Source organism: Syngnathus floridae, chromosome 11, assembly GCF_059516105.1.
Source record: "Syngnathus floridae isolate MCC-2025c chromosome 11, RoL_Sflo_1.0, whole genome shotgun sequence".
In the NCBI taxonomy this organism is placed as follows: Eukaryota; Metazoa; Chordata; class Actinopteri; order Syngnathiformes; family Syngnathidae; genus Syngnathus; species Syngnathus floridae.
In genome coordinates this window covers 13,913,521-13,936,824 of record NC_142423.1, presented here as the reverse complement: position 1 = coordinate 13,936,824, position 23,304 = coordinate 13,913,521, and the positions used below count along the sequence as shown (strand labels likewise).

The following is a 23,304-nucleotide window of genomic DNA, read 5'->3' as shown; positions in this document are numbered from 1 at the left end:
CACGGCTAAATGAATAATGTGCTGTTTCTTTTGAACTTTAAGGTCTAAAATAGTTTGCTCACAACTAAATCAGTCTAGAAACTTGGAATTAAAAATATAAATGTATATTATCATTTTAGTTGTGGAAAAAGTGTTTTACTATTGGATGTGGAGAAAAAATGAATCCATCCATCCATGTATCCAATCCATCCAAAGTAATAAGAAAATTACAAAATACTTCGACTCATTTCACCCTTTCATACAGTTTCAATTACAGGTTATCATCTTAGTCACTCCGCACAAAAAATGAATATACACTTTTTAAAAGTAAATTACGGACTAAAATTAATATGAAACATTTAAAACATTTAACATTTAAAAAACATGCATTTTACAAAATCCATGAAAAAGTATGCCAATAAAAAAATGAATGGGATTGAAAATGAATCAGAAAGTATGTCAAAGGTACTATGAGTCACTTTGAACTAAAACAGGGAAATATTACAAAGAAGGTGAAAAAACAAAATCGCAGGCCTATTCAAGCGATCGTGTATGAGATGCAGGTAGGATTTCTGAGGTCACCCGACTCACGTTTTACCTGAGTGACTTTGGGTGGGTTCTGGTCCAAAAAGTTGGGGCTCTGCCCAGTGAGTGAGCACATGTTTAAGCAACGTGGAATTAATGCATGACAAGCAGAAGCAAGCATGCGCAGTGCGCCAACAGCACTTCCAAAAGTCTGCAAAAGGTTGACTTGGGTTTGACTTGCACTTGGCCAAAACGTCAAACGTGACTCCAGCGCCGCCGCCGTTCATCCCGTGACGAGGAGCTGCGTGATGTGTTGCGGCAGCGTGTACACCAGCAGGCCCAGGAAGAGCGTCACCACAGCCAGACACATCAAGGCCACGATAAACTTCCTGAACTTCCTCCAGATGAGGAAGACAAAGGTCTTGATGGGGTTGAGGAACCATGTGAAGGTGATGGTCGGACGGCTGCGACGATGACGGAAAGCACTGAGTCACACCGATGCTTCGTGACCAATCGTTGCAAAGATTTCCTTTTGCTTTGTTTTTTTTTTTCGTCAACAACTTTTGACATACAAACTCTGAGCGTGTGTGCGTGTGCGTGGGTGGGTGCATGCGTGCATCTCACTTTGGTTTGTCCAGAGGTTCTGGTTCCTTGCGGCCTTTTCCGACCGGATTGGCCTCGGCCTGCTCCAACGTTACCAACTGGAGTTCTACCTCCACCTTGCCCTGCAAACACATACATTTTTTTTTTCTGGATAAAGGGGCTGCATTCAGTCTTGGGGCGGGGCTGGCGTTGGGACCACCATGAGCATGTAGACGTTCCCATCGGTGTCGGTGAAGCAGACGTCGTCTGTCTTGACACCTTTCTTCTTCTGGCGGACCTTGGCCTCCTGGCGTTGCAGGTCGTCGGGCGTCTGGCGGCAGGTGAGGGGCCACCAGCCCTTCAACTTCTTGCTGCGGAAGATGGAGGCCCGCGGGCCGGCGCGCTCCTTGGCCATCTGCACAGTGCACTTTTCGGCCGACTTGGCGCCGCGCACCATGTCATCCAGGCGCAGCTCCAACGAGCCTCCAACAAACAAGCACACGTTTTTTCTTTCTTTCTTTTCTCAGGCTGTCGACGTGCCAGTCTCACCGAGGAAGTCGTTGGCCGAGATGCGATCGTAGTCCCAAATCTGAAGCGCGAGGATGGCCGGCTGGCGAAACTCCGAGTCCTCCAGAGAGAAGAAGGACTCCTTGCGCTTGAACACCACCTCTTTCTGGGGCGCACGCACAACAACATGATGAGATGAGGAAGAAGACTCACCAAGCGCACTCCAAGTTGAATTCTGGGATTGTTTTGCAGGAGGGGGGAAAGCCGGTTGGCCCAGCGCATGGACATTTATTGATAACGACAAAAAGTGCCAGAGGGGTAAGCGTCCCGGATGACCTCGGTGGGCAGGTAGTCAAAGCGGAAGACAAATCTCCAGTTGAAGTTCCCCTCCCCGCTTAACGAGTTGAAGTGGACGTCCGTCTCCTGCTTGTCGCCTTCCAGGCCTCGAATCCAACTGCGTGTCGTGAAAAGAAAAAACAGCCAATCAGCAGCCGGCCGGCTTGGCGAGGCCGGTTTGGCGAGGCCGGCTTGGTGAGACCGGCTTGGCGAGGCCGGTTTGGCGAGGCCGGTTTGGCGAGCCCAGCGCGCGCGCAACGCCGACCCTTTGACGTAGATGTCGGACGAGGCTTCGCCGGTGAACGGGTTGATGTCATCCAGGAAGACGTCGTCCGTGTTCCAGATGATCACACGCAGCTCGTACCTGAAAATCAGACACTTGAGCACCGCAATACCTTTCATACAAAATGAAACTCGGGCTGGACGTACTGGAAGGGCAATCGGGGCTTGATGTCCACGGGTGGCGGTGCAGGAACGTCCGTGGGGAACATGTCCACCCACATGTGGAGGTAGCCCTGCACTAGCACGCACGCAGGCACGTGTCAAAGAAGCCACGGCGTGCCGAGCGGTCATCAGGTCTACCTGCGGAAGTCCGGGCTTGTCGTGCTTGACGAGCGAGCGGATTTCCACGTGCTCAGGGACCAGTGCGACCGCTCCTGGGACAAACTCGCTCATCTGGTCCCAACGTCGCAGCACGCTGACGGCTGCGTGCTCCTCCAACGCTGCCTCCTCCTCGGCCGAACGCGGCGCCTTCTTTAGCAAATCTATAAATGTGAGATCTTTGACTTTTATTTGGAACTCGAATTCTTGATGAGTTTTGCCGTTTGACAGAAATAACGAAATGTCCTGACAGCTATTTGACATTAGAAACTTGGTGTATCAAAAGCGCGTTAGTAAGCTATGCACTCTTGCCTTCGGGGATGGCATCGGTTGGGATCTTGAAGATCTTGTTGAGGACTTTGACCTCCATGAGTCTATATTCCGGGGGCGGAATGCCGTTATTCTTACAGAGCTCGGACAGGATGACGGAGGGCTTCTTGGCATCTCGCCACGCGTTGTAACCCTCGCTGCAGACACATGGCACAAATGTCACGACTTCAGGAAAAAGTCAACCTCAATTGATGAAACAAGTCCCGCTAAAATGGCTTCAACTATTCTGGTTGGACCTTAAACAGAACAGCTGCCGATTGACACAAGCACCACAAGAGCTCGACAGCAGAATTTGGTGAGGTCCTCAGTTTGGGAAAAGGTGTCAGAAAAAAAAGCAGGATGAATCGTACGACAACAACATCCACTCAACGGCAACGGAATTATGAGCCGAGTCGGCCGAGCGGTTGCCGAAAGGTGGGCCGGCGCCGCCTGAGCCCGCTGACGGCCAACCAAACCCACGTGTCGTAGTAGAGGGCCAGGCCGCAAGTGGCGCGGTGGCGGCTGTAGAATCGGTTCTCCAGGTCCACCCGGGTCTCCCCGATCACGTCGTCCGTGCCCACCTTGTCGTGGTCCATCACCCTCACCAGCAGCTCCGTCTCCAGAGGGAAGCACGGTGTCACTTCAAAGACCCTGACGCGGACAGACGGACGGATGGACGGGTGCCAGTTAACATGCATGTGTATGGGGGAAAAAATGTCCAAGGTAGAAGGAAAAGAGCAGAGCGGTGCCTGATGGAAAAACCTGCGGTCGAGAGCAAAACGCTCCTCCCCCCCTCCCTCACTCACTCTCCAAAGACGGGGTTGAGTTGTTTGGGGATGTAGCGCTCCCTGGTGTCTCGACTCTGCTTGCCAACGGAGACCACCAGGTACGGGTCGGCTTTGCCGTTGGGATCGGCCGGAGCCAGATTGCTGCCCTGCAACCAGGATGAGGAGAGCGAGTTCCTTCCGGCCCTGCGCACACCGAGCGGCCGGCCAGCGGGCGGGAAGCGCTTTGTCACCTTGACGACGTAGACGCGGACCAGCACCTTGAGCGCCGTGTTTTGGGGGATCCCTTTGCCGATCCGACACTCGACCTCGTCGTCTTCCTCGTCCGAATCGATCGGGTAGACCAGGAAGGAACCCTGAGCGGAGAAAGCGGCTGAGTCAAAGGCGCGTAAATTCCAAACGCACAACGGAGGGGCCAGAGCAGAGCACCTTGTACTTTCCCGTCAGACGCTCGTCCCGGTCCTCGTCGGCGTCCTCGCCAATGGCTCGGCCTTTGAGAAGTGGGAAAGTCTGGAGCCAGTCCTGGAACTGACTGAACTCCGCCTCCAAGTCGCTGGCGTACAACTGAATGCACGCAGAACAATGGCTGACATTGACGTTGGACTCGGGCAAGCTGATGTAAAAGCATGCCGAGGGGGAACCTTCAGCGTGGCCATCTTCTTGCGCTTGGGAGGCTCCACCTGCACCGCCGCTTCTTCTGCCTTTCTCTCGTTTACTCCCTCTAACCGGCACAATTGTTGACTTGAGAATCATTCGGCGCAAATGATGCTTTGTCGATAAAAATGAAAGGTGAGCACACCGGTTCCTTGATCTTGTTCCTCCTCTTCCTCCTTCTTCTTCAGCTCCTCAGCAGCCTGCAACAAACACGTTCATATGCTATTCAATGTCCATGTACCTTTAGGACGCCATCTTTGCTGTGGTGAAGTGGCACAGTTACGTGAATGAATGGACCACTCGTACATGAGTGTCATCATCAGCTGTGCTTGGTGGAACTTTGTGTACGTGTGTGTGTGTGTTTTGATGTGTCTGGCCTGTCTGTCCAGCTCTTCCAGGGAGGCGTAGTACTTGGACCACCAGTCCAGCTCCTGGGTTTCCGGCACGTCCTCCTCCAGCTCCTCATCCTCGGCCTTCAGCAGCTTCTTGAGAGGAGCCTGCGCGCAGACCAACACGGCACAGGTAAGCGACAGAAGAAAAGAAAGAAATATTCTTCAGCCGGCCGGCTGCTTCACGTTGATCAGCTTGATGGCGGCATTGGGAATGGCAGACTCTTTGATTGACAGGTTGCCAAGCTTTATCTTCTTCAGTGACTTCAGTGCGCTGGTCTTTGCCATCAGCGGGTCTGTCTTCTTCTCTGGAGACACGCGGGGAAACACAAAGTCACCGGAGAGGATTTGCAGGGGGGTTCCAAAGAACAATCAGGTTTGATGTCATGTCTTGCAGGGCGGTTCCAAAGAACATCAGGTTTGATTTTATGTCTTACGTGCTTTAACTTTGTAAGTGGACTCGTAGTTACGGATACCTTACCACCGGTCCCGGTGACATGCCGTGATTTGAACCGAGCCTGCAAATTCTAATTTGATGACTAATTTGCCCCCCCACACACACACACCCCTCCATGCACGCCACTCATCTTGCCCTAAATTTGCCGCTCAGCACTTTAGCTACCTTTGGGTTTCGGCTCGTCCTCTTCGTCATCCGGCTCGTCCCAGAGCCCAGGCGCAGCAAAGTCCAGGAGGCATCGGACCACGTGGGTCCCGATCAGGACCTGCCGCCCGAACGCTCTGCGCTCCACGACAGACAGCATCAGAGGAGGGTGGAGGTAGGCCTGGTCCGGCAGCTTCTGACGGGAAGGCGACAACGAGATGTCAGCCCAATTTTGGGGGGGGGCTGCCCAAAACGCGTCAACTGACCACGTGGAGGAAGCGCACGGGCTCCCTGAAGTTGGCGTGGGTCTTGTAGCTCTCCAGCTCCTGGGATTCCAGCTGCTGTCCGGCGCATTCCAACTTCACCAGGGGGTGCTCCACCTCAAAGAGCTGCACACGCTTCAGCTCGCGCAAGCCCCAGAAAAGCACCTGCAAACAATACTGACTAGCCTCTCAAATGGGCCACAGGGCACGCCTCCAACATACATTTTCTTATCCATCGACAGGGATGTAAGTGAGCACCTCAATTTTGAAGCTCCTGAGGAGCGGCCTGACCCCCTCCGGGATGTCGTAGCAGCGCCGCTCTGGCCAGTAGGTCAGCTCCTGAGGGTCCACGCTGCCTGGGAGGGACGGCTGCCCGACATCAGGACGCACAGGTTAAGCTTGACGCTCTTACTTCTTGTTTACGTTCCAACAATCTTATGACATTGCTCCCGCAGAGATTGCCTCATTCCAGCGGAAAAAAGCAGCCACAGAGGAGACATTCTCGCATACGATACGTTCGGCATAGAAAGCCCGAGCCGGGAGCAACGAGGAGACTCTCCAAAGTTTGGGATCAACAACAAACGCCGGCAGCGTCACCTCGCCGAAAGACGAGTAGTCCAGCTCGATGAGCTCGAAGGCGGCCAGCAGCTCTCCGGCCGGCGCCCTCCCCATGCTGATGTCAAAGAAGCGCAGATGGGGCTTCCGGTAGAGCGCCTCCGCCGGTTTCAACTCGGGCTCGGCGAACGCTCGGCCCAGAAGCTTGGGGCCGCCCTGAGCACATTTTCCAGAGCGGCGCATTACGACCTTCCTTCTGCCACCGCTCCCGTTCTCAGCGGGTGAGCAAGGACCGGCGTTACCACGGCGTCGTAGTCCAAGATGTGGATGATGACCAGAGGAGGGTCGTGTCCGAGGTCTTCCATCGTGCCCTCCAGCAGGACGCGCTCAAACAGCAAACACTCGCACCACGCTGGGGACAGCGTGTTGGACAACACCTGAGGCGCACACGCCGCGTGCATCCGTGGACGCTTGTGTTGAGCCACAATCAAAGATCATCGTCATACGTGACCCTATATAACTCACCTTGGTCATCTGACACTGCGTGGAGAAGAGCACCTTGGCGAAGGGATCGGAAAGGCCGTTGTCGTTGGCCGCCATCAAGCCGCGCGCTTGGTAGAGGTGACATCGCAGCTGGAAGTAGCGGCTGTCTGCAACACAACATGCAACACACACACGCTCGTGCACAAGTGGTACAGAAAATGGATGGATGGACTTTGCGTCGGCCAAGCAAAAACGCCGACGGACTCACCCTGGCAGTGCAGTTTGACGGGCATCCTCCTGGTTCCCGTGACGACCAGTGCTGCCCCCCCCTCCTGGTCCTCCTGTGACCCCTCGTAAACGGGCAGGAACTCGTCCGGGAGCGAGGTAATGGCCTCCTTGCTGTACTTGGCTTGGCCCAGCCACAGGTACGCCTCTAGCTTGGCAAAAATCTCACTGGTGGAACCTCCCGGAGACTAGTCACAGAATCGCAGAATGTTTTGAGAACTCAGCCTCTGGAGCCAATTTCACCGAGCTGCGCACAATTCGGTAGACGTTCCTATCAAGAGTCGACTGAGCCCAAAATTGCCTGTTCACGCTCCCGTGCTGTCCGCATTTAGGTTTAAACACCTCACGGGCAACTAGGCAATGCATTTCCAGGGCAGACTCTTGGTTTGAGTGACAGACCTTCATGTAGAGGGTGGTGACCCGACCGCAGTCCCGCCCCCTCTGGTCCTCCACCAAGGAGAAGATGACGGAGCGAGCTGGTATCCTGACGTAGGCCAAACGTTTGCTTCCACTCAGCAACCACAAGAAGACATCGGGGATGGTGTTCTGGGGCTATTCGCGGGTCAGACGGTGTCAAAGCTCACGTTGGAAGCAGAAGCGCTAAGTCGAGACCAAGAAAGCCGATGTGACGTGGCGCTGTACCTCTTGGGCCAGCTGTCGAAGTTTGCTCAGGAGTTTTTTGACATCCGTCACTTGCTGTTTGAGCCTTCGCCTGGTTATGCTGTGCCTGATCCTCGTGGCCCGCCTGGCCACCAGAACCTGGAAATGAGCCGTGCATAGACAAGGGTTCATCATGCAGGCGTTTGGATACCAGCCGCAACGTGGTTGATACGGAAAGCGTTTTTATTTGAGCTGATGCACGTGGCTTCAAGCGTTTCAGACAGATTTCCGACCCAGGTACATGAAAATACAAGAGCCTCACCAAATATTTCCTGATGAAGTCTTTCCTGCACGTGTCCAGATTGTTGGGACGAAACTGAGCACGCCGATCTGAGAACAGTCGGAACTGCCTGTGTTGAACAATTGAGAAGAAAAATGTTTGAAAAGGGAGGCTTTTTGATTCAGGTTGCTACATGCAGGCGGTGGCTGACTTGCAGGATGTAACCAGCTCCAGCAGCACATGCACTAGGCGCTCCTTGATGCCACTGCGAGGCCTCCGCCTGAGAAGCTCCACCTGGTCCAGACCGATCTCCTGAAGCCGTTCGCCCCAGATAGTTACTCGCAGGATGTGAGCGATAACTTACCGGCCAGCTTCAGCGGCGCCACCTCACCAGCCTGTCCGCCATCTTGCTGAGCCAGTTGCTTTGGTACAGACGAAAGCTGTGGTCTTCAAACTGACTCCAGACAAACAAACACGGCTTGTGGTTCTCCCAGGGGGCCTGCAGCGGGATGCACTGGAATGACCTGAGGCGAGACACGGGTGCGACGTGTCAAACACAAAACACGCAACACGCAAACACGCAAGTCCTGTCCACACTCTTCATCACTCGACGGAGGTCCTTTTACCCGTCGTACTCAGTGGGCTGCGGCCTCAGGGGTTCGGACACAGATCTGTTCTCGTGTTGGGGACTCAGCACCGCCTCGGTGTCCGGCTCCTCCTCGGACCCCAGCAGCCCTTGCGCCTCCTCACCGGCGTCCTCCTGGCTTTGGCTTACTTGCACCTCTTCCTGAATCTGGCTCTTCCCGGATGGCCTGCCTTTAATCGCCTTACCCCAATTTCCTGCGGACAACGCCACCATTGACGGTTTGGGTTGTCCATCTTACTGCTGCTTGTTGTGTCAGGTGTTACTTTTACCTATGGAGAGTTCAAAAACCACAGGCCTGCTGCCTACTGATGGATCCATCATGGTGACCTCAAACAAAGATGCAAAGAGTAGAAAGTCTTCTTTCCCCCCTAGGAAACCCTAGACACACACACACACACACACAAAATCTGCTCAATGTTAACCTGTAGCATGGATGTGCCGTGGTGTACCTCAAAGCTCTGTCCTCAGTCCTCGATGATAAGAGTTGCTTGAATGCTTGTTTTAATATTAAAATGAACTTCGTTGGGCAGAGAGAAGCTAGAAGTAAGTTTTTTTTTTTTTTTTCTCGGCGCTGACCTCAGGGAGTGGGTGAATCTCCTCTACATCCACAGTCACCGCCTCTGGCACCTCCACTCCTGCCTCGCCCGACTCGTCGCTCAATCGGCTGGAAGCTATGTGTCAAAAAAAAAAAAAAAGCAACAATTTTGAGTGTCGTTGGCACTTTGAAGGATCTTACTTCTGTCCAATCAGAGCCCGGAAAGCAAAAAGTAATCAGATGAGAAAATTAATCTTAATCCTTGTTAAAATAGTAATTGTTCAAGAAAGATGCTATAAATCAGGATTTGACAAAAACAGTGTTGTGCTCGCATATGAAGATAAAGTCACAGTCACCTTCCTTCCTTCCTTCCTCCCCCCATCCCTCCCTCCCTTCCTTCCTTACCTTCCTCACCTTCCTTGCTCTTCTCCTTCTTGCTGCCTTGTGTCTTCCTCAATCCCAACCGGCCCAGCGTTCCTTTCACCTTCAACAGAATCACGCAGGGCCAAGTCAGAGCAGATTGAGCAGAACGGATGCGGCAGATTCAAATACCATCGCTAACGGAGCCGAGCTGGAGTCGGAGGCGACAGCGGACGGCGACGAGTAAATCTCTACACAGAGCGCCAAAAGGATTCGCCCGCGGTAGAAGATTCCCTCTCTGAGGCCCTGGTTCAAAGCCTGGAGAAGACAGTTGTCTGGATTAGCTTCGGCCCGCCCTGCCCCGGTCTGTCCTCGGGCACTTGAGAGCCAAGAGAAGCATCCAGTGAGAGGCTTACCTGGTGGACATCTCCGAGGGTGGAGTTCCGAGGAGAACCGTAAAGATTGACCCAGCACGGTCCAAAGGTAGGTTTGAAACCTGCAGGCGGACACCCTTACACGCTGAAGGCTTCTTAAAGAGCACAAAGCTGGCAACAGAGCAGTTTTCAGCGTGTACCATTCCTTGTGGGGTCTGAAATCTGCCGTAGGTCCAGGAAGTGAGTGGCCAGAGCAACGTCCCCCATCTTGGAGTCGTCAAGGACCTGGACTCTGATCCGCTGGGCTAGAGGAGGAAATTGCTCCACGAAGGAGATCTCTTCGTTCCAAAGCGGAGAGCTGGTGGCGCGAGCGACAGACGTCTCCCCCTAAGAGGGATCGAGCACTATGCTTTGAACCTGAGCTTGTGGACCTGAATAGCCTGTCTGGTTTTTGTGTACCTGTTGCCCAGCAAAGGTGACTTGGACGTAAGGGTCAATGAAGACCATTCGCTCCGTGACTTTGGACATTTGGCCCATCAAGCCGGCATCCATGGTGGGCAGACCCTCCGCCATGTAGACCCGCAGCCGAAATCGAGCCCACGGGCGCTCGGAAGGCATCCCGCGAGGAAGCATCAGATTCCTGTCACAAACACATGGCATTTGTACCGCCACGGAAAAAGCCCCGCCTCCATTCAGCGTGGTTAAATTTTGGGGGAAGAAGATTGTTGTCCTGTGGAAATGATCAAAATGAGCCAGCCCAGCGTGGCCTCATCTGTCTTGACTTGCTTCATGTCACCCTTCTGATTGGGTTGAATCCCCCGACAAAAAAACATGTTCAGCAATAGTGCGGGTGAACTTACTTGTCAATGTCCTGGTTGGTGTTGGGCATGTCAGGCAGCAGGCTTGTGGCACTCAGAGCCTCGCCCTTCATCAGGACGCTGAGGGTGGCCTTCACGTAGCCCTTGGCCCCCGATCGGGTGTCGGCCGGGTCGCTGAGCGGAGCCCATTTCTGGTAGAAGCGGTGCTCTGCCAAGGAGTTGGGCCGTCATCAGGGACGGAAGGGAGCGCCGGGTTGGTGGGATGGTACCTGGCTGCTGGAAGACGGTGGCGATGTCCATCTTGAAGCTTCCCACGTGGCTCATGAGGAAGGCCAGCATGCGGCGGTGGTATACCTGCAAAGGCGGAGGAGTTTTGGCAGCCTGTTGCCGTGGAAACAAGCTGCATGCCATGGCGACGGGAATGACCTTGATCTCGATGACCTTGTCAAAGAGAACCTGTGGAGTCTCGTGGAACTCAAACTGAAAGTTCTGCAACAGGGGTTCAAGTTAGTCCATCGCTTGGCTTTTATTGCAGCATGAGATGTTTGCACGTCCTCTGGAAAGAAGGTGCCTGCATGTTTTTTATTGGGCCCGACTGTCCGACAACATGTTTGATGCCAGTCCTCTACTGGCTTGAACGGCAAAAGATGTTCTATTCGATTTGGACTTCAAATGTGCTTGACTGCCCTCTGCCGTGTTTGCTATTGCTCCCCGTTGCCTTCAACCGCAGTGTTGCATTGTCCTAAAGGAGTTTGCTGTTTTAAAAGGTGTGCTCCCGTCTTTGTCGTGTCTGCTGTGGTGTGGCTCGGTTGACTTTGTGTACCTCGTTGTAAAAGGGAAAGTTGGTGGACTTTTGCGTGGCCGTGTGTTTCTTCTGCTGCCCCACCCGGATCAACACGACTGGGTTGATGTTAACGCCCGCCAGTTTCTGAGCTTCCAGGATGTTGACGTTCACCTGCAAGCACCCGATCGGACACGTTCACTGCTGCAGACACCGCCCCCCCAAAAAAACAAACAATGATTTAACAATCAACTACTAAATGTGAATCATCAGCTAATAAACTAACCCACCAGTAACTCAAATAACTAACTAACTGACTGACTGACTGACTGACTGACCAGTGATTCAAATAACTAACCAATCAACCAACAAATTCACTAAACAAAAACAAAAAATTCTAATGAAATAACTACCCAACCAAATGACAACTTAATCAACTAACTACCTACCTACCTAGCAACTAATGACTGACTGACAAAAGAACTGCCAGAAAGAAGCAGCAAGCGACTAACATCAATTCAACTAGCAACCAAACCAAGGCCCAAAGCGGCTGGCTGGCCAACGAACAAAGTCATCAGCTAACCAATGACCTCAGTGGCCAACTAAATGTAGAAAAATGGAAATAACTTACTAATGAGAGTCATTATGTTGTCACCTGCCGGTTATTTGGTAATGCATAGTAGACTACAGTCTTCCTTTAGCCTTGCTAAATGACAGTGGGACTTGAGACAAAAGTTGCTCAGACGTTTCTGCACTTTTTCAGCGACTGTTCTTGGAGTGGGCCAAAAATTCAACGGTGGACCTGTGATAGGGAAGCCCTTCCGTGTCATTTTTATTATTTGTGCCATTCTTACCTGGAAGCTTTGAGCTTTTGGTGTGGCTGCGGCGACACGTCTTGACAGTGGCCTGGAACGACTACACACACACACACAGACACATTGACACACACACACAAGGTACAAAGATTTGTATCTTTGCTCATCTACCTATGCCAGCCACTTGAGTGACGGCAGGCGCAGCCATTGAAATGTTCTCCATTAAACGGCGGCAAAGTGCGTCAAACCATTCTACACACAAATCTAAAATGAGAATAGCGAAGCCGACCTCATCAAGGGAGCGAAGATGATGTCGCACGCCTCCGTCTCCAGCAGCTCGTCTTCGTCATAGTCGTCGTAGTCATGTAGGTCGTCGTCGTCATCCAGGCCGCCCTGCGCCACGATGAGCTTGCGTCCCAGATGCCGAGCCTCCCTCTCCAGCTCTCTCTCCGGACGACTCAACAGCCGAGGGCCCGCTCTGTAGGGTGGACCGCATTGCTGCACATGCTATCATGCCAGTGGGAGGTCAAGTCGCTCTCACCTCTCTTCATCCTCAAAGGCTTCGTTGACGAAGCCCATCGACAATCTGAGCGATGCACACACACAGAATTTAAATGAGCTAACGAAAACTAACTAACTAACTAGCTAACTTACTCAACTTGGTCGCCCACGCTGATGAAATCCTGTCCCTCCCAGCCTCCTGCGGCGCCCTCCACAGGATTGTAGTGCACGTCCAACTCCACATAGATCTACTCCAGCAACATGATTACCACACGCACACACAAACGTGCATGTACGGATTGCACACTTACATCAGTCAGGAGATGGTTGCCATCCGTGAGTGGTTCCTGTAGCAACAGCTTCCCTGATGTAACAATGTGCTGGAGGCCCACAACCAGCTTGCCCAGCAGTCTAAACACACACACACGCACACAAACAGACAAGCGCATGTTTGCACAAACACAAGCACATCCACACATATACCATTAATTGTTGTGAGTTGTTGTTAATTGATGATCGGTTACTTAGTGCATAAGCACCGTGTTAGTGTGTGTGTGTGTGTGTGTGTGTGGGGGGGGGGGTTACCTATTGGAAAAGACTTTACTGAAGTTGTAAACTCTGATGGTCAACACTTCATGTCGGATGACTTTACCATAGTGAGGCCAGCGGAAATGCTGCACGGAAGCACACACGCACAAACACACAAGGGAGGATTCAAGGTCACACCCTTGGACTGTGTTGTATGTGAGTGATCTCACAAATGTAAATGATAATCAACCACCCTGATTTTGTATTTGATTGATCGTTCATTTTAGGAAATTTAATGTGATATTGTGACGAAACCAAATTGTCAAAGAAAAAAACACCAACTTCATTGAAGACAGCCACACCATCACTGTGCATCACTCGGCTCTTCTGGGTGAATCCTGGCGGGTGGAAAACAAAACACGTCACCATAGCAACGGCTCAAATCGCACCAGAAGAATAAGGTCATAATAGTGCAAGAAAAAAAACACAAGAATAAAATTGGATGTTTTTAAAAAGGGTTGTTTTCCCAAGTGACGGATTTTAAGAACATTTTCTAATGAAAAAAAAAAAACTCTTTAAAAATCATGATCTTGCATTAAAGTAGTGTATTGATAAAGAATTGCTATTTTCTAGTCTGACTACAGTTATAGATTTAATATAGAAAAAAATGATTCTTTGAAAGCAGTTATCTTAAAAATGTCAACGTTCTCTTTTTTCAAGTCGAGGCACTTTCAGACAATATGCTTCATCGAATTAAATGTGCAACAATTAAAAGCATTTCAATGTAATTTCAAAGCAATGGAAAGAAATACAAATGAGCACAGTGCAAGAAGATGATTTTAGAGAACGACAGAAAAATGCTTTTGCACGTGTTGGCAACTTGGCACCTAATTCCATGTTTGTGCAGCAGAATCGCTAAATGCTACTTCGGCATGTTTGCGTTGCTCCACTCAAGAACAAAGAAGCTGACAGGGGAAAGTTCCCTTGCTTGAAAGGAATGGTGAGAAGGAGAGGAGGAAAAAAGAGCCAGCCAGGTGGAGCAGTGGCTCCCTCACGCATCCGAGACATTTCGGGGTGTTTTTCGATGTCCTTTTTTTCCCAAGCAGACAACTCACCTCTAAAGGAGAGCTCCACTCTTCGCAGGGATCCTCCCGGAAGGTTGGACACCTTCCTCAAGTTCACGCTGATGGACATAGCGAAGGAGCTGGAGGATGGCGCCTGCCTACATGTCTCAAGGTCTCAATGTCAGCTCATGCTTTGGTGTTGGCGTGTTGGTTGGGGCTGGTCCCATCCAATCTCATGTTTGACCGGGCAACGATACTCGACTGGCTTGACTAGTTTCCTCCTTTGACTAGGCACACACACGCACATGACAAACATCATATTATACACAATCCGTTCGGCGACACTGATGAACTTCCATCATAAGTGAATGAAGCTGGAACTGCGCAATACATATGCAGTTGCAACTGTATATGAAAACGTGTATATATGGCCACTCACTGGCATGTTTTCGCCTGCGTGGGCTTCCTCCCACATCCGAAAACCATGCTTGGTAGGCCTGGTAGGCCGACTGAGCACTCCAAACTGCCTGTAGGTGTGAGTGCGGGTGCAGACGGTCTCTGTGTGCCCTGCGATTGGCTGGCAACCAGTTCAGGGTGTTCCCCGCCTACTGCCCGATGACTGCTGGGATAGGCTCCAGCGGAGACAAGCGGTACAGATAATGGATGGACATAACATTTACCTGACAGTTGGGTTTTTTTACTAAAAAAATAAAAATGACGAACGCAAATTAATTGCAATATTGTAAATAAATTAACTATATAATTGTAACAAATTTAATAAGTTCTTAGGATAAAAAAAAAACACCCCGCAAATAATAAAAGAATGAATAAATACGTCATGGTGGAGTCGTCTGCGGTTGCCATGGCAGCTCTGACGTCAAAGCCCCTGCCGGGATGCCTGGAAGCCCCTGAGTGTCGTCGCCATGGATACTGGCGGGGGGAGGGGTGTGGCTTAGAGGAAGCGGAAGTGTCAGCGCAGGCGGAAGTGGTACTGCCCTGAATCCCCGTTCAGCGAGAGGAGGACGGCTCGATAAAAACCTCGTCGGTCGTTGAAAATCGCCAACTCTCCTGCCCGACAAAAGTGAGTTAACCACATTCGCACGCACTCGGCGCACGCCGCCTGCAAGCTTCTCGCTTTGCGGGCCCCGGGCGCGACCCCCAAGCGGCGGTCGTTTTTGCCTCCTCCGCGGCGGAAGGTGCCCATTGTGGTTTGGATTTAGGCCGAGATCCGCTGGGGCCGCGTACGGGGAAAGTACCCAGCAGTGCTCCGGTTCGACTACACCTGAGTATGACGACGTGTGCTTTTTTTTATCCGACCCTGCTCAATGTTGCTTCCGATGCGGTGGTCCTCGGGCGACGCGCGGCACTGTGCAGTGAGGGAGTCGCCGATGATCGGGGCCTCTTTTTTTTGACAGCTTAAACGCGCTGACCCGTCTTTGGCGGCAACGGCGGCTTATCATCGCCTCTTGTGGGCATTTTTCCTGTTCCCACCGGCAGGCTCAGTCGGAGTGGTGGAAAATCCGTCCGATTACCCAGCCTAGCGCTCGCGTAGCCCCCGCTGCTCCGTCATGGCGTGGGCTAACACACCCTCCTTTCCCGGGGCCCCCCCACCCCCGCGATTGTACTCGCGGATTGAATTTTGTATGATTGAAGCGTGTTTCCGGCCATATGTCATATTTCGACAGCCCCAGTGGTCGTGTTTATGCCGCCCATATTATTGATTAAACGCGTCCGATCCGAGTATCTCGTCGTCCGGCTAGCATGCTAGGCTAGCCTCCATCTTAAAATTCCACAGGGGAGTGCGGCGGAGTCGACGAGGGCGGAACTGCTTGCAGGCCTCGCGAATAAAGTCAGAGCCTGCTGTTACACCCGCCGGCCGGGACAAATTGACGACCGGAGGCGACGAATTGAAGCCTCTTTTGTGACTGCGCCGCGAGGAATGAAGCCATTAACAGGCTCCCCTCCCACCCTCCCACAACAACTCGCTCGGTGCGCTTGCTCGCGTGTTAGCGGCTGGCTAATATTTAATGAGAAGGGGGCGGGGGGCGTCATTTTGAAATGTCTCAATTGAAATGACTAGCCGTTAATTGTAATTGGTCGATAATGATGCTTGCCGAGCGATGACGAAAGGCGCTTCGGGGATTGAAATCGTTGGTGTGTGACGATGTGTGCCCAACGATTCACACATGGATGAAGGAAGATGGAGGGGTCGCATATAATGGAAGCGTCAATTAAAGACTGACATGAACGGATTGAGTTACTAAGTGATTTGGGCTGTGACATGTCAGAATATTGGCAGAAATGTCGAAAAAATAAAATAGTGTGAACCACTCTCAGTGATGGTGGAGCTTTTGAGCCTGAGGTGGTTTGAAATTGGGTGAAGGCATCCACCTTCAAAAACGTGACATGCTGGGTTGTACCGAGTAGCCGGGACAGATGTCCGCCTCTTACCCGTTGGACCGGACCTATCTCGGTGTGTCGTCGGTCGCTTTTCACCAACCTCAGTGCAGTGACGCCCACGTTGTTGTCCGTAGCCACGAAATGGACAAGAACGAGCTGGTGCAGAAAGCCAAGCTGGCCGAGCAGGCCGAGCGCTATGATGACATGGCGACCGCCATGAAGCAGGTGACGGAGCAGAACAAGGACCTGACCAACGAGGAGCGTAACTTGCTGTCCGTGGCCTACAAGAACGTGGTACGACTCCCACCTCATTTGCGCTGGCTGTACTCGCATTCTTCACGGCGCTCTTGACCTTGGCGGCGGCCTTGCCTTCCTGCCGGCAGGTGGGAGCTCGCCGCTCGTCCTGGCGCGTCATCTCCAGCATCGAGCAGAAGACTGAGGGCAACGAGAAGAAGCAGCAGATGGCTCGCGACTACCGTGTCAAGATTGAGCAGGAGCTCAAGGACATCTGTAACGACGTGTTGGTACGTTCCGTCATGTCGTGATCGACCGAGTTACTCGCAAAGCGAGTTGGAGAGTTTGTGCTTGTTCAGCTTGTTGATATTTTCCTATGAAAACAAAAGAGAAATGAATATCTCAAAGGAACACGCTGTTGTTGTTGTTCCTGTCCCCGTCTCCTCCCAGAATCTTCTGGACAATTTCCTCATCGCCAACGCAAAGTTGCCAGAGAGCAAAGTGTTCTACCTCAAAATGAAAGGAGACTACTTCAGATACCTGTCAGAGGTGGCGGCTGGAGAGGACAAGAAGGGTGAGCTTTGCTGCTGAGGCGCTGGCGGGATGGTCGTGAGGTGACCACCTTCTGCCATCCTGCTGTAAGTAAGACAGCATCTTGAAGTCAAAGCTCTCATGGAGGAAGGTGGTGCCTCATCCTGTCAAAAGTCATTGTTCTCCAGTAAGATGGCATCTCGTCACGACCCGGAACACCGTTGACACAAAAATGTCCACGATAGCAAACATTCATTTGATCAACCGAACAGGAGCGGTGGCTCGTGCACGTCTGCTCCCGTTGTTCAAATGGGAAAGTTAAAAAGTGCTGACCGTGGCCAGCAGATGGCACAATAGCTCTCTGTTGGATGAGCGCACAGTGGCTGTTGATTGATCAAAGTCTCTCTTTAAAGAGACGGTGAGCAACTCCGAGGAGGCGTACGACACAGCGTTTAGCATCAGTAAGAAGGAAATGCAGTCCACGCATCCCATCCGACTCGGCCTGGCCCTCAACTTTTCCGTCTTCTTCTACGAGATCCTCAACTCGCCGGAAAAAGCCTGTCGTCTGGCCAAGGAGGTAACACGACAGCAATGTCAGCTGCAACCTCGGCGCCACTCTAAAACTTAATCCGCTTCCTTCCCGGGCAGGCTTTTGATGAGGCCATCACACAAATTGACAACTTGAATGAGGAATCGTACAAAGACAGCACGCTGATCATGCAGCTACTAAGGGACAACCTGACTGTGAGTCGAAACTCTGGCGCACCGCGACAAGCCTCGATTCAACACTTAGTTTTGATCCAGTCACATTTTGTCTTTTCTGAAGATGCCAATTGAATGTTGCTAACTGACCGTTTCTTTGGAATTGCAGGTCATTTTTAAGTCATGTAAAATACAATTCACAGAAGTACCAGTAAGGTTTAAAAAGTAAAAACAGAACAGTAAGAAAGCAGTTTTAAAAAGCTGAACAAGCAAAACGATAATTAAGATTCAAATCTAAAAAGGATGACAATGTTGTCAAGAACGGTTTCATTTTCAAACATCTCTTGTAACCAGGAAGTGACTGTGTGTGTGTGTGTGTGTCTTCCTTAGCTGTGGACATCAGACAACCAGGGTGACGAGGTGGAGGCCGGAGAGGGCGAGAACTAGTCCTACGCACCTTCGACCGACTCGACTCCTTCGTCATCCGACCTCCGCTCTTCCTCCTCCTGTCTTCATGCACACAAATGTTCATTCCTCCTTCTTCATCTTCTGTAAAAGAAGCAGCCGCATGGACATCCCCCCTCTCTCTCTCTCTTTTCCTGCCTCCCTTCAGCTGAACCTGGCACTCCAAAAGCTCCTTTAGAACCTTCTGGCCCGTCCTGTCTCACTAGGAGGTTTTTTTTTTTCTTCTAAATCTATCACCATTTTCTTCCTACTTTTTCCTCCTCTTAACTTCTTGCCAGCTTGTTAGTCCTGCCCACTGGCTGCTTTTATTCCACTTCAATCCAAACAAGAAGACAAAAAAGGTTATTAAACTGTGTGTTTATTTTCAACAGAAACGCTCACGACTCCTTTCTTTTCGCTCCCAAAGCCCGTGTTCGCCTATAGACTTAGAAGGAGGGGGGGGCATGAAAAAACACAGGTGTCACTGACAAAGATCTCAGATGTTATCTTAAAAAGATTGCAAGTTCAAAGGCAACCAATGAAATTGGCAGAAAAACGACGATAAGATCAAAGACACCACAGAATGAAATGCCAAGTCATGACACAAGAGATCCATGTCAGCCAGGTGGTGACCAATGACGAGATTAAAGACGATCTATTAAAAACGTAACTCGTGAAAAACGAAGACTAAAGGCGCATATCGCACCATGGGATTAGGACAGAAAGGTAATCCGGCAATCTGGGACCATGACAGGAAAATGGGCAATAACACGCTTGAGAGTAGCGCGGTGAAGACGAACGAGATCGAATCAAACGAGATGGTGACCAGTGACCACATCAAAGACCCCAAGATGACGACAAGGATTTCAGGCACTTGGGTCAAGAGGATGGGCATCGCCGCAAGTGGCGGGCCGACTGCGCGGTGATTGCTTGCGGCGCGAACTCCACTCACTCACTTTCGCCTTCTATCGTGTTTCTGAACAAAGTGTCCAGTGCTCACTTCTTCCTGGTCCTGCTCTTCTTCTTCTTCTTCTCCTGCGGAGGTGGTGGTTGCTGCTGCTGCCGCTGCTCTTCCTGCAGCAGCTTCATGGCAGCCGTGTTGTTTGGCTCCAAGGTGAGGAGCTTGTTCAGGTCTCCGATGCAACTTTTCCCGTCCTGACAAAAAAAAATGCCTAAGTTAGCTGAGGCTGAGCAAGTGGCGAGATAAGAGCAAAGGTAGATCACCTGGAGCTCCTTGTACGCCTGTGCCCGTCGGTACAGTGCCTTGACGTTGGCGCCGTCGATGGCGAGCGCTGCGTCACAGTCGCTGAGCGCATCGTGGTAGCGCTTCAGCGCCAGGTAGCACAACGCCCTGAGAAAACGCGCACGGGTTAGCATCGGAGCTAGGCTAACGCGGCCATCTTGCTTCCCTACCGGTTGGTGAAGGTGGCAGCCTCTTTGGCGTGGAGGAGGATGCTTTGAGTGTACTTTTCGGCAGCCTGAGCGTGCGCCCCTTTCTTGACCAGTGCGTTTCCTTCCTCCTTCAGCAATTTGGCTTTCTGGACATCCCCCTCAGCCGGTAGATTGTGGCTCGGCACCACACCGTTGTGTTGCGATGGCGCGGTAGAGGGTCCTTGGCTGAGCTTTTCCCGAACTGCCAGAGGTACAACGGGGATGGGAGGGAGCTTCTCGCGCCACGACGGACCATCGACCTGCGTCAATGCTTTTGTCATTCTACAAAAGGATTAAAAAACAGAAATTCGGTGGGCTCGTAGTAGCTAAGTAGATTGGTAAGCGGCAAGGTGATTACAAAATAACTATTTTTACAATTGAATGTGCGTAGAGAAGGTCGTTTGACAATGTTACGGCAATACTTAACGACATTTTTTTTTATATTTAAGAAAAAGACCTAATCCAAGTCATCCACTAAAACGGAGCATTTTCATAAAAAGAATGAAAACTAACAAAGCTGCCCTAGAGACTAAATATTCTTATGGAAAAAATAAACAAGTGTACAAACAAAATTGATGAAAATTTCACAACTTAAGCCTGTTAAGTAGCCAACTAAGTAAGCGGGAAGCTTGCTAGTTACCTCGTAGCCAAATGGCTTAGCCGTGTACTTCCCTACCAAGATGACAAGATACCTTTTTTTGAAACCTTGTTCGTTCCATCATTTGACACAAACGCATAGCGCTTGTTCGTAAGTATGCATACGTTAACACGTACCTGTTGGCTCCGTCGTTGGCAGCCACGATGTGCGCGTCTAGCTGCAGCACCGTCTTGTAGTCCACGTAGGCCTGCTGATAACGCTCCTGGGCCTCGGAGGCGGCGGCCCGGCGCAGCAAAGATTTCACGTTGAACGGTAGCAGCTCCAGAGAACTAGCAGAGGAGCAGGGCTAGCTTTTGTCCAATTCTCACAAGTTGCTAGTAGTAAACTGAAGTAGGAAGGTCTGCCACTTGCTAGGTTGGCAAGTCGCTAGGTGGCTACGTAGGGACGAACTTGGGCAAATCAAGCGCCAGAATGTGGACGGCGGCAAAGCGCGGGGACAATAATCACCGGAAGGATTCCCGAGCGCGGTACCACTGCTCCCCTAGGGGATGGGTTAAATGCAGAGGACAAATTTCGCCACACCCAGATGTGAGTGTGACAATCATCTTTACCTTTTTAGCTATAGCTTTTAGCTCGGCGCGCAGCCACACGGCTGCTGCGGTTAATCACCTGCGTTACCTAGGAGAATAATCCTTGCAAGTACTGCGTAAGAAGGCCGACGGATATGCAAAGACGTCGCAAACTCACGATTACAAGGCCACCAAAAGGCTGTTCACTGTAATTTTAAGGCAACACTTGACAATTCTAAGAATCCAAAACCCCATCACATTGTTTTGAGATCATTATTTGTATCTTCATCATGGTTTAAAAGAGATTAAACCTTCATCACAAATGATATGATTTTCGGAAATCTGCTGATCACGGATTAACTTGCTGTTGTGTACTCACATGTTGCAGTCCTTGAAACATTCGGCACAGTTTCCTTCTTTGAGGTAGCTGGCGGCACGATTGGAGTGCAACACACTCAACTCCTCCACGTTCTTTGGATCTGCAGGGCAGGTGCAAACGTCACCACACATTGGGACTCAAAGGATATTGACAAGTTTATATTTAATACAAACATTAAATACCAAACAATGTAAAGAATTAAGTCAAATTCTTTGGAGTATCTAGGTAACCGAATTTGTAGCCAGGTAACTCAAGAGGAGTCGATAAATGCTGAGGTAGGTAGGCAAAAATCAAGCTTATGCTATGCATGAACTCTGCCTAGCAACAAGTGTGTTGCCTTCATGGCACCTGAGAAAAAATACTGCTAGTGTGAACGAGGCCAATTTGCCTGTGTATGTGTATGTGACTTTAGTCCATTAGTCGTCGTTCAAGCTTAAATGATGTGAAGTGTGGCAATGGATATAGCTTACCGGTCTTGTGTAGCTCGCTGATGGCCAGGCTGTATATGCGGGTGGCCTCTCCGTACTGGCCGGCCTTGAAGCACTCATTACCGGCTTGCTTCAGCTCGGCCCACGGCTTCGCTTTTGGACTCATTCTAGTTCTCCTGTTTTCGGAAAATTTGAAACTCAGCACATATGGCGACTGGCTTCCATGGAATCATTGTTACAACATACACCCAGACAACCTTGTTAAGGCTGGACATTCTCAATTACTGATATTTCCACCCAAAGTCCAACAATCAAGTTTTGGTGGAAAGAGAAACGGGCCCGGTGGGCATTCGTGATATTGGCTAACTTGTAATTTATATGAAAATATTGGTGAAAAATAAATATCCCGTCTCTTTTATTGGACCGACAAGCTTAACTTTTCGTTCGTTTCCGAAAATATATACAAGTCAAGACGGCACGTGACCAGTAGGTCTGTCATGCTAGCTTATACCGACACTTTCTTGCTGAAACTAAGCTAACAAAGCTATATAAACGAAGGCTGGAAGCTAAGCTAACCGGCAAACTTACGGATGCTGAGCTCAGGTCGAAGCTAAGGCTAACGACTAAAAGCTTATAGGCTGCGGCAAACACCGGCCGGCGTGTTAGCCATGTTTGGGGAATAAAGGGAAGCTGTATCGCTTACCGGCCGGCCTGCTTTCGGACGCTAAGTGGCGGATTCAGCGACAAAAGATGGCAGACGGCGAATAGACTTTAAAATGTCCTTAACTCGCCGACGTCAGCGGCACAGCCATTCCCCCAAGACCTGTTTTTTGGTGGTCGTGGTGGCACTGTTTGTGCGAAACGCAGTCGAGGGTTGCGGCGTGTCGGTCACTTTCCGACCGGCTGTGCTCACTTGTCAGCGGGGAGAATGACCACGCTAGTGTTGGCTCGTGTGTGAACGATTCGTTAAATAGAACGAATATTTTCAGGGAACGTGAGTGACCACTTCCTGAAGCGATTCGTTCTTTTTTCAGTTCATATGACTTCAACCAACATGCAATAACGTAACTTATCATAAACTGAACGAATCTGTGAGTGAACGAGTCAGTGAGTGAGTGATTTGCATTTCCCGTTCATCGCGAGAACGGATCAGCAACGGATCAGTGTGTGGGGAGGGGGCGAACAATTCGGTGAACGATTCTTTTGAACGACTCTTTTGAATGAACTGATTCTAAAGATTCAGTCCACTTAAAAAAAACAGGACTGCACATCCCTACTTCCTACTTCATTTTTATGAAGTGTACGCAATCTCCGCTACGTAACATCCGGTCATCAACAATAACGGCAAATTAAAAGAGGAACTTTTCTGCCTCGCACACCAGCTCGGGCTCCTTTCCAGCCAGAGAGGTGACATTCCATGTTCACATCACATC

At 50.8% G+C, this 23,304-nt stretch overlaps 3 protein-coding genes and 1 long non-coding RNA gene across 13 annotated transcripts; 2 read left to right on the top strand and 2 right to left on the bottom strand.

The window, feature by feature from the left end:
* Positions 1 to 346: 346 nt before the first annotated feature.
* fer1l4 (fer-1 like family member 4) lies at positions 347 to 17,189 on the bottom strand. 9 transcript variants are annotated; one of them, XM_088390764.1, is made up of 51 exons: positions 14,991 to 17,187; positions 14,595 to 14,787; positions 14,207 to 14,442; positions 13,434 to 13,489; positions 13,149 to 13,237; positions 12,875 to 12,974; positions 12,717 to 12,811; positions 12,604 to 12,648; positions 12,352 to 12,540; positions 12,102 to 12,162; positions 11,290 to 11,421; positions 10,893 to 10,955; positions 10,736 to 10,820; positions 10,509 to 10,674; positions 10,108 to 10,288; positions 9,849 to 10,035; positions 9,691 to 9,770; positions 9,467 to 9,592; positions 9,320 to 9,398; positions 8,956 to 9,050; positions 8,649 to 8,757; positions 8,360 to 8,573; positions 8,125 to 8,257; positions 7,945 to 8,045; positions 7,776 to 7,863; positions 7,496 to 7,612; positions 7,253 to 7,405; positions 6,837 to 7,041; positions 6,611 to 6,735; positions 6,388 to 6,522; positions 6,128 to 6,301; positions 5,789 to 5,899; positions 5,534 to 5,695; positions 5,289 to 5,463; positions 4,853 to 4,974; positions 4,655 to 4,774; positions 4,423 to 4,477; positions 4,265 to 4,344; positions 4,053 to 4,187; positions 3,857 to 3,979; positions 3,645 to 3,772; positions 3,319 to 3,489; positions 2,842 to 2,996; positions 2,512 to 2,693; positions 2,359 to 2,444; positions 2,195 to 2,293; positions 1,930 to 2,047; positions 1,636 to 1,759; positions 1,307 to 1,569; positions 1,129 to 1,229; positions 347 to 968 (listed from the first exon to the last, which is right to left on the bottom strand). In XM_088390764.1, exons 3-51 carry the CDS (start codon positions 14,283 to 14,285, stop codon positions 788 to 790), a joined length of 6,153 nt encoding a protein of 2,050 aa, XP_088246890.1. In that variant the 5' UTR covers positions 14,286 to 14,442; positions 14,595 to 14,787; positions 14,991 to 17,187; the 3' UTR covers positions 347 to 787. The 9 variants fall into 9 exon arrangements, 8 of the variants coding, with proteins under 8 accessions (XP_088246890.1, XP_088246889.1, XP_088246891.1 ...); XM_088390763.1 differs by having other exon boundaries at positions 14,595 to 14,777; XM_088390765.1 differs by having other exon boundaries at positions 14,595 to 14,774.
* Positions 2,139 to 8,915, top strand: LOC148391299 (uncharacterized). 2 transcript variants are annotated; one of them, XR_015861468.1, is made up of 4 exons: positions 2,139 to 2,701; positions 4,667 to 4,799; positions 4,904 to 5,922; positions 5,986 to 8,915. It is a non-coding gene; the product is annotated as an uncharacterized LOC148391299 (long non-coding RNA). The 2 variants fall into 2 exon arrangements; XR_015861469.1 differs by lacking the exon at positions 2,139 to 2,701 and adding an exon at positions 2,708 to 4,412.
* LOC148391297 (14-3-3 protein beta/alpha-like) lies at positions 15,069 to 18,861 on the top strand. Its single transcript, XM_088390779.1, has 7 exons — positions 15,069 to 15,236; positions 16,690 to 16,849; positions 16,939 to 17,079; positions 17,240 to 17,363; positions 17,734 to 17,897; positions 17,969 to 18,064; positions 18,413 to 18,861. Exons 2-7 carry the CDS (start codon positions 16,697 to 16,699, stop codon positions 18,467 to 18,469), a joined length of 735 nt encoding a protein of 244 aa, XP_088246905.1. The 5' UTR covers positions 15,069 to 15,236; positions 16,690 to 16,696; the 3' UTR covers positions 18,470 to 18,861.
* tomm34 (translocase of outer mitochondrial membrane 34) lies at positions 18,830 to 22,828 on the bottom strand. Its single transcript, XM_088390778.1, has 7 exons — positions 22,575 to 22,828; positions 21,914 to 22,047; positions 21,444 to 21,543; positions 20,672 to 20,824; positions 19,880 to 20,179; positions 19,691 to 19,817; positions 18,830 to 19,621 (listed from the first exon to the last, which is right to left on the bottom strand). Exons 2-7 carry the CDS (start codon positions 22,035 to 22,037, stop codon positions 19,463 to 19,465), a joined length of 963 nt encoding a protein of 320 aa, XP_088246904.1. The 5' UTR covers positions 22,038 to 22,047; positions 22,575 to 22,828; the 3' UTR covers positions 18,830 to 19,462.
* Positions 22,829 to 23,304: the final 476 nt, after the last annotated feature.

Coding starts and splice junctions, on each gene's coding strand:
- fer1l4 (XM_088390762.1), bottom strand. CDS start 14,285: ATGTCCATCAGCGTGAACTTGAGGAAGGTGTCCAACCTTCCGGGAGGA. Junction 10,036..10,107: donor TCACCTTTGCTGGGCAACAG/GTACACAAAAAC, acceptor GATCCCTCTTAG/GGGGAGACGTCTGTCGCTCG. Junction 6,736..6,836: donor CGTCAAACTGCACTGCCAGG/GTGAGTCCGTCG, acceptor GTTGTGTTGCAG/ACAGCCGCTACTTCCAGCTG.
- LOC148391297 (XM_088390779.1), top strand. CDS start 16,697: ATGGACAAGAACGAGCTGGTGCAGAAAGCCAAGCTGGCCGAGCAGGCC. Junction 16,850..16,938: donor CCGTGGCCTACAAGAACGTG/GTACGACTCCCA, acceptor TCCTGCCGGCAG/GTGGGAGCTCGCCGCTCGTC. Junction 18,065..18,412: donor TACTAAGGGACAACCTGACT/GTGAGTCGAAAC, acceptor TGTCTTCCTTAG/CTGTGGACATCAGACAACCA.
- tomm34 (XM_088390778.1), bottom strand. CDS start 22,037: ATGAGTCCAAAAGCGAAGCCGTGGGCCGAGCTGAAGCAAGCCGGTAAT. Junction 20,825..21,443: donor TGTTTCAAGGACTGCAACAT/GTGAGTACACAA, acceptor CTCCTCTGCTAG/TTCTCTGGAGCTGCTACCGT. Junction 19,818..19,879: donor GCTGCCACCTTCACCAACCG/GTAGGGAAGCAA, acceptor GCGTTTTCTCAG/GGCGTTGTGCTACCTGGCGC.